This window comes from Triticum aestivum, chromosome 4D (assembly GCF_018294505.1).
Source record: "Triticum aestivum cultivar Chinese Spring chromosome 4D, IWGSC CS RefSeq v2.1, whole genome shotgun sequence".
Classification (NCBI taxonomy): domain Eukaryota; kingdom Viridiplantae; phylum Streptophyta; class Magnoliopsida; order Poales; family Poaceae; genus Triticum; species Triticum aestivum.
This window is the reverse complement of record NC_057805.1, coordinates 485,864,501-485,873,671: the sequence shown is the minus strand read 5'-3', so window position 1 is coordinate 485,873,671 and position 9,171 is coordinate 485,864,501. Positions and strand designations below refer to the sequence as shown.

Genomic DNA, 9,171 nt, shown 5'->3' with positions numbered 1-9,171 from the left:
AAGGCTCGGTGGTTCGGTGAAAGGATAAAATTTCTGTTATTGCAATAAAGCATCAATCCGTTGAACAGACCCAATGTGTTGAAGGAGAGATCAGCAGATGCAAGGTAAACCTGTGAAAGTGCACTAAAGAATTCACTGCCGTTGCAACGTTTCCAGAAACAATCAAACCTGCAAATATTTATATTTTCCTCAGTCTTAGCCATCAGGTTTTCCAAAATGGAGAGTATGACAAGATAAATATATAGCCAAGAACAGACTCTGAATGTGTAAGCCGAACAAGGATGACGAAAAGGAGTCAATCTGTGTGACTTCACGAGTCTGCAAACACCAAATTAAAATTAAGTCTCCAAAAGACAGAGATTAATTTACTGCTAAGTAAAGCCGGCACAAATCCATTCTTGCGTACCGAGCTAGAGCACCGGTCGCTTTCTGCAGTGCCAAGAAACTGCGACCGCCTTTTCTGCAGGAAACCGCGTAGGCGTAGCTTGACATCACTGTAAGCTCTATATAAGCCACCCCGGCCACCACCGCCTCCATCATCCAGCTTCCAGCCAGTGCAGCAGCAAGACAAGCACAGCACCGATCGAGCACTTGGAGCAGCAGCAATCAATGGCAATGGCAGCAGTGGCGTCGCCGATCATGGAGGTCGATCAGGACCTCCCCGGCTTCCGCTTCCACCCCACGGAGGAGGAGCTCCTCGGCTTCTACCTCTCCCGCGTCGCCCTCGGCAAAAAGCTCCACTTCGACATCATCGGCACCCTCAACATCTACCGCCACGATCCCTGGGATCTTCCTGGTACGTTACACACAAGAACAACAACTTCAAACAAGAACATCGTCGCAGTGAGCTGATGAGGTGTGTGTATGGATATGCAGGGATGGCAAAGATCGGGGAGAGGGAGTGGTACTTCTTCGTGCCGCGTGACCGGAAGGCCGGGAGCGGCGGGCGGCCGAACCGGACGACGGAGCGGGGGTTCTGGAAGGCGACGGGCTCTGACAGGGCCATCCGGAGCACCGCCGACCCCAAGCGGGTCATCGGCCTCAAGAAGACGCTCGTCTTCTACCAGGGCCGCGCTCCTCGGGGCACCAAGACCGACTGGGTCATGAACGAGTACCGCCTCCCCGACAACGGCGCGCCGCCGCCCCAGGAGGACACGGTGCTATGCAAGGTGTACCGGAAGGCCACGCCGCTAAAGGAGCTTGAGCAGAGAGCCTTTGAGATTGAGGAGATGAAGCAGAGATCAGGCAGCAACGGTGGGTACGGCTACAGTGGCGCGGCCAGAGCGTGCCCCGCAGCCTGCGACTTCTACCTGTCGCCGTCCGACGACGTCCAGGACAACTTCCTGATCCCCTCCTCCTCCTCCTCCTCATCGACGGCGCCGTCCGACAACAGCAGCAGCCACGACGCGGACGCGCCCAGGATAGCCAAGAAGGAAGCAGACGTCGCCATGGTCACCGTCGCGTCCACGTCGTCTCTGCCGCAAGCGGCAAACGCGCCCTTCCATCTGCAGCTCCCGGCCGTGAACCCACCCTGCGGCCTCCAGCTCCCGGCGGCGAACCATGGGATGTCGAACATGTCCAGCCTGCAGCTACCGGCGGCGAGCCAGGGTGTGGTGGACCTGCCAAGCCTGCAGCTCCCGGCGGCGAGCAGCCACAGAGTGTTCGACTGGCTAAATGACCCGTTCCTGACGCAGCTGCGCAGCCCGTGGCAGGACACGCATTGCATGTCCCCTTACGCCCATCTGCTATACTAACCAGATGCAAGTCGTGCAAAGAGCAAGTATAAAAAACTTGAAGCAGAGTAGATGGTTAGCTGTAAATTCAGTTGTGCATAGCACTACGAACCTAGACGCCAGTGTCTTTGTTTGACATGACAGTTTGTAACTTAGCCTGCAATGAATCAACTTATGGAACTGTTCTGTGTTTGTCAAACTTCAGGGTAAAAATAGTTATTTTTAATAATCAAGAATGTCTGTGGTGCGAATACGAAAGAAAAAGAAATATTATTATCGTTCATCGATGTTTTTAAACATTAAAGAGGTATGCGAGGAAGGGAGATAACAACATGAAGTTCTTCCATCTGATCGTGAATGGTACATAGTCTAAAAAGAAAATTGTTGAACTTGAGAACGATGAGGAAACCATTGTGGGCCAAGATAATCTCAAATCATATGTTTCTAATTATTATAAGCAGTTTTTTGGCACACCGGTGTACACATTTGTATCGATGGACAATATGCCGCCGGTATCGCCTTTTACAAAGAAAATAGATGTTTGAGGTCATCTCACAAATGAAAAGTATTAAAGCTTTGGGACCATATGGTTTTTCAGCGGAATTTTAATAGAAATATTGGAGCATTATAATATGTGACATTAATGTCGATGTTTGAAAATTTAATCAACGAGGAGCTTCAACTATTTAAGCTAAACTTCGGATAGTGCGATGTTTTGGCTCCTAAGTGCATATGTACCTATTGTCTAAATACACTTTTAAAAAAGTTCAAAAATTCGGAACAAAAATCCCGCGGGTATATCCAGACATTCTATGTGCATGCACAAAGTTTCGGTGAAAAACCAAATTATTTGTGGCTTGCGTAGAAAAGATAAAGAAATGTAAAATGAATAATTGTAATGAGGCATCAGAAATTGTCTTTTTTACACAAGCCACAAAAAACCTCATTTTTCACTGAAAGCTTTGTGCACCCACATAGAATGTCCGGATATACACGCGGAATTTTTGTTCGGAATTTTTCAACTTTTCAAAATGTGTATCTAGACAATGGGTGCATATGCAACTATGAGCCATTGCCAATTTCCGAACTTCGGAACTATAATTTGCTTCCAAAGAAAGAGAACGCAATGCGTATTGAACAATTTTGGCCTGCCAAGGTGCGATAACACACACTATTGTTTGGCATACCGAGACGACTTTCATTCCAATGCAAAACATCCCCAAGGGGGTGGTTGTCCTTCATGAAGTCATTCATAAGAAAATGACCTTTCTTACAACAAGCTCTACATATGAGGGGTTTTTGATCCTGCCTAGAGGAAACCTGCGAAGACATTTGTTCAAGGTGGCAGTGTCGAGATGAAGGTCAGTGATGCCATAGATACTATTTTCAAACCCAGGGTTACTACAAGGTGACCTATGTTGCTAATTCTCTTCAGTATTGTTGCCAACCTGCTAGCAATTTTCATAGCAAGGGCTAAGGAAAATTGTGAGGTAGAAGATCTCATCGTGCATGTAGCTGATGGGGGTGCCTCCAATCTCCAACATGCTGATGATACCATCATTCTGATGGAGCATGATCTGGCTAAGGAAGTTATTATGAAACCGTTTCTTTGTCTCTTTGAGAAATTGTCAGGGCTTAAATAACATCCACCAGAGTGATATCTTTTGCTTTGGTTGAGCCAAAGATGAAGAACACGTTTACGAATGACCTTTTGGATGTGAAGTGGGTAAACTTCCATTTTGTTATCTCAGGGCACCTATTCACTTGAAAAATCTTACAAGTAAAGACTAAAAGTGTATTGAAGACACAGTTTGAAAAGAAGTTTAGTTATTGAAAAGGAAGTCTGATGTCCTATGGAGGATGACAGGTCCTAGTAAACTCTATGCTAACCATCCTACCTATGTCCATGCTCTTATTCCTTGAAGTACCAAAAGGGAATTTCTTCAAATATCTTCCATTAACAACCCGATGTAACAAAGTTCCATGTATGTATTCCATTAAACATGAATTCTCATGAACCACTCCACAATCTTGAAAGGACCTTCCCAACCCGTAGACGTCTTTCCAAACTTGTTATCCTTCAGAATTAACTTCCACACTGGTCACCAGCTTGAAAGTTCTTCAACTTCACCTTCTTGTTATAAGCTCTCTCTCTCTCTCTCTCTCTCTCTCTCTCTCTCAGCAAGCCAAACGTCTAGTGGTGATTTCATCAACAATATCCATCATCAAATTATGAAAATCCACCAACCACAAATCAATTTCTTGGCTAGTCTTCATCATCCACATTCACCTCAATTTGCTCACAGCAAAAGAAATATATGGCCTTGTTGCACTAGCTAAGTACATGAGTGAACCGACAATTTGAGAGTATTTTAATTGATCTCTCGTTTCTTTCTTGTTCTTCTTGAGAGTCATGCTAGGATCATAAGGTGTTGGAGAAGGCTTGCTATCCATATATAAAGCCGAATTGGCTCAAGACATTCTTAACATAGTGAGACTGCATTAAAGTAATCCCACTCTCATCCTTAAAAAGTCTGATGTTCAGAATCACATCAGCTTCTCCAAGATCTTTCATGTCAAAGGTCTTTGATAGAAAATAGTTTACCTCACTGATCGCATCAATGTTTGAACCAAAAATCAGCATATTATCCACATACAAACATAATATAACACTATTGCCCCACCATGGCGATAGTAAACACACCTATGAGCCTCATTAATGATAAACCCTGCAGAAGTCAAGGTTCTTTCAAACTTCGCATGCCATTGCTTAGGTGCCTGTTTCAGACCATACAAATATTTTAACAACTTGCACACCTTTCTCCCTTCACCCTTTACTACAAACCCATCAAGCTGATCCATATAGATTTCCTCTTCCAACTCTCCATTTAGGAAATCTATCATTACATCCTTTTGATGAATGATAAGACCATAAGAGGCAGCCCACGAAAGTAGCACCCGAATGGTGGTCATTCTAGCAATGGGTGAATAGGTGTCACTGGTGCGCGTCGGTCCTAAACAAATGGTATTTTACCCCTTTCCGCGATGGCATTTGGAACCGTCGCCAAGTGAGTATGTGCGATAGGGTGTCCTTCCCACACGACCCAGAAATCGTCGGGGATAGGCCCTCCTGGGACCCAGGCTGGGGCAGTGTGCGATCGGGCGAGGCATCGAAACCCAATCATTTCCGTAGGTATGTACATCCCACACGGTGAATCGCAGAAATCATTTTCGTAGGTATGTACATCCCACACGGTGAATCCCAGAAATCATTTCCGTAGGTATGTACATCCCACACGGTAATCCCAGAAAATTATTTCCGTAGGTATGTACATCCCGCACGGTGAATCCCAGGAAAACATTTCCGTTAGTATGTATATCACACACAGTCAATCCAAGGAATACGTTTCCGTTCTTATGTACATCCCATACAGTCAATCCAGGGAAAACGTTTCCGTTCGGACGTACATCCCACACAGTTTTATGTGTAGACTCGTGTGTGAAAGGTGTAACTATCACACACGGTCTTCCTTGGTTAATTGTTTGCTTTTACCAACTATATCACACACGATTTGATAAAGAAAACTGTGTGGCATTGGGCTACCCATCGCAACCGCTTTTACTGCTAGAACCGTTTGCAAAGGTCCATGACACATTTAGCAGGTTTATTAGTTTACAGTTAATAATTCCAGTATTACACAAATTCACAATTCATATCGAACAGCTGTTTGCCAATTTCATATCAGACACATAAATATATTATAACATCACAGTACGGTAGCTACATGAAAACAGCACAGTACAACACATAGCTAGTTCAACTTCATAAGAACAATATATTCATTTCCCTAATCGAGATCATCCAGGCTCGTCTTATCCACCTCTGCTTTCAGTTTAGTAAGAACCCGTTTTGCACGGGCCAACTGGGAAAGTGCCTCCTCCTTCGCCACCACCATCTTAGCAAAGTCTTTTTTTAATCTGAGCTCATTCTCCACCTTCAACTTTTTATCCCGCATCTTGAAACATGCTTCAGCGTTGACAAGACTTTCTCTAAGCCTAGCTGTGTTCACTTCCTCATACATGCTCCAGAGCTTCGTTAGGCACATCTTCAAAGAGTGTGGCCACTCTTGATCAACCCACTCCAAGTAAGAACACTTCCGTTCATCCTATAATATTTAAAACTAGATCAGTAACAATTGTAGGGGAAATGGGTTTATAGCAACATAGAAAATCACCAATGCTTATTTTGAAAAACTGAAGAAACATGTTAATTATGACATATATTCTCAAAAAGATCAATGTGCAAATGAAATAATTGGTACTCAGACAACAACCAAATTCTGGAACATCAGAAGCTATAATTAACTACAACGATGCTACAAGTTCTTACTCATGTACAGTAAATAACAAATTGAACATTTTATGAGGAAGGTAAATATAACTGCAACAGCATAGCAACAGTGTTTGGATGACAGCAAATTGATACTAATAGGTGTGTACATGCACAAATTTAGTAACATAGAAATAATAGCACTAAGGACGTCCACTATGTATGCCAAAACTAGTGTAAAAACAACTGTTGCTACATCTCGCACCGGTGCCCTGAACTGGCGAGCCGATGCAGCGGAAAAAAAATCAGGGACCCGGACTCTGGAGCACGTAGTTGCTCCAATGCCCAGTTCCTTCGTGCGATAAAGATTTAGTATTTTACTGCTTGGCTGCTCGGATGTGTGGACCAAAGTTGGCTGCACAAACTGCTGAAGCGGTGCCAAATAATTTTCTAATGGCACCGCTGATAAAATGGCAACAATTTAAGATAGTAGGTACAAACTGTGACACTGTCTTAAGATGCGTTTGGTTGAAGGTGTGGTATGAATGGGTTGGGAACATGACAGTGTCTGAATCACATCTAACAAATGATTTGTAACAACGGAAGAGGGTCTAACCTTCTCTGCACATGCCAGAAACTTCCTCCCAGTGTCCACAGAATCAAACACAAGTAGCTTCACGCATGGAGATTGATGGTGACAACGAGCAGATAGATATTCAGCCACCCCGCTCCATTCGTTGCCACTGATGGTCTTTGGGAGCTACAAGAGGAAGAAACGACTCAAATCGACCTCCGGTTAAAAATCCTTCATTCCAAGTCATAGCCCGAGAGAGAGAAGAGAGGCATACCCGGGTGGTGAAGTAGTAGTCGCTGGAGGAGGAACCGCTGGAGATGTCTTTGAAGAAGACCATGGCGACCCCGGCGGTAGGATGCGAGACGGTGAGAGCGAGGAAGCAGCTATAGCTTAGCAAGGAAGGAAGGAAGGAAGGAGGAAACAGGGGAAATGTGACTTGTGGTCGGGGAGAAAAGGGGGTGGGGAAGGGGGGAAGGGGGGCGGGGGTAGATATTTTGGCGGTAGGCCAAAATTTTGGAAATGTGGAGGGAAACTTTGCGCGCGGTGCCGCCGGACCATTCACTTTGAACGATTGTGTGCATCGCAAATGATTCTTCTGCTTTGCGCGCATGGGATGAGTTTGATAATTCAAATTTTGGTCTCAAGGCATGGGCACATTCACTTTGAACGCGCGCGGTGCCGCCGGATCATTCACTTTGAACGATTGTGTGCATCGCAAACGATTCTTCTGCTTTACGCGCATGGGATGAGTTTGATAATTCAAATTTTGGTGGCAATTTCCACGGGTACGTCATTGCATAATTTAACATCGCTTGCTAATTTGGACACACAAAGAGCGTACAACAGACATACCACACTTACTGAATCGAGCAATTTTAGTTATTACATAGAGCTAGTTTACCTAAACATTGCTCTAACAAAAGACCAGCATTAAAAACAAAGCCTAAGTATGCATAATTAAAAATCCGCCGCCGCGCTAGCCTATGCATCGCCGGTGTGAGATGAGACGTCGATGACTTGTATTGGCGACATGCCGCCGTTGGTGGACTCCGCGTCCCCCTGCTGAAGTTGACCGCGTCCTCGTCCTCGTCGTCGTCCTTGTCCTCGTCCTCGTCGCCGCCCTCAAGGTTGTAGTACTCGTAGTAGTGGCTGCGCCACAGCTCGCGTTGGTACTCCACCGCCGATTCCTCGACGGACAGACTCTTCTCTACCTCGACCTCGGCCACGCGCAACTCCTCCTCCCGGCGCTCCTCGATCTTCGCCGCCTCCTGCATCTCCAGCTCCCAATCGGCGACCTCATGAGGAAGCAGTTGCTCCATGGCCACCGCCGCCTTTTGAGACATGGGTTGCATGCTGGAGTCCGAGGTGGCCTGGAATATCTTGGCGTGTGCATCCTCGATCTTGCGTGGATGGCCTCGACCCAGGCCGGGGCGACATCAGCGGCACGGATGGCAGCTCGAGCGCTCTCAGCGTTTGCAGCCGCCGTCGCAGCAGCAGCTGTAGCCGTCTAGGCTGCTGCAGCTGCCCTGTCGGCTGTGATACGTCTCCGTCGTATCTATAATTTTTGATTGTTCCATGCCAATATTATTCAACTTTCATATACTTTTGGCAACTTTTTGTATTATTTTTGGGACTAACATATTGATCCAGTGCCCAGTACCAGTTCCTGTTTGTTGCATGTTTTTGGTTTCGCAGAATATCCATATCAAATGGAATCCAAACGGGATAAAAACGGACGGAGAATTTTTTGGAATATTTGGAAAATTCTGGAAGAAGAATCAACGCGAGACGGTGCCCGAGGTGGCCACAAGGTAGAGGGGCGCGCCTGCCCCCCTGGGCGCGCCCCTGACCCTCGTGGGCCACCCGTAAGGCGGTTGATGCCCTTCTTCGGCCGCAAGAAAGCTAATTTTTGGGAAAAAATCACGGCGAAGGTTTCAGCCCAATCGGAGTTACGGATCTCCATATATATACGAGTCGGTGAAAGGGCAGCAGACGAGAAAACAGAGAGAGGCAGAAAGACAGATCCAATCTCGGAGGGGCTTTCACCCCTCCCACGCCATGGAGGCCAAGGACCAGAGGGGAAACCCTTCTCCCATCTAGGGAGGAGGTCAAGGAAGAAGAAGACAAAGGGCCCCCCTCTCCCCTTCTCTTCCGGTGGCGACGGAACGCTGCCGTGGCCATCATCATCACCGCAATCTTCACCAACAACTTCACCGCCATCATCACCAACTCTTCCCCCCTCTATGCAGCGGTGTAATCTCTCTCAAACCCGCTGTAATCTCTACTTAAACATGGTGCTCAACGCTATATATTATTTCCCAATGATGTACGGCTATCCTATGATGTTTGAGTAGATCCGTTTTGTCCTATGGGCTATTTGATGATCAAGATTGGTTTGAGTTGCATGTTTTACTATTGGTTCTGTCCTATGGTGCTCTCCGTGTCGCGCAAGCGTGAGGGATTCCCGCTGTAGGGTTTGCAATATGTTCATGATTTGCTTATGGTGGGTGGCGTGAGTGACAGAAGCACAGACC

At 46.2% G+C, this 9,171-nt stretch overlaps 1 protein-coding gene across 1 annotated transcript; it reads left to right on the top strand.

Annotated features, from left to right (window-relative positions):
* Positions 1-553: 553 nt before the first annotated feature.
* On the top strand, positions 554-1,951 carry LOC123100490 (NAC domain-containing protein 22). Its single transcript, XM_044522418.1, has 2 exons — positions 554-796; positions 877-1,951. The coding sequence occupies exons 1-2, from the start codon at positions 610-612 to the stop codon at positions 1,752-1,754; spliced, it is 1,065 nt and encodes a 354-aa protein (XP_044378353.1). The 5' UTR covers positions 554-609; the 3' UTR covers positions 1,755-1,951.
* The last annotated feature ends 7,220 nt before the right edge of the window (positions 1,952-9,171 follow it).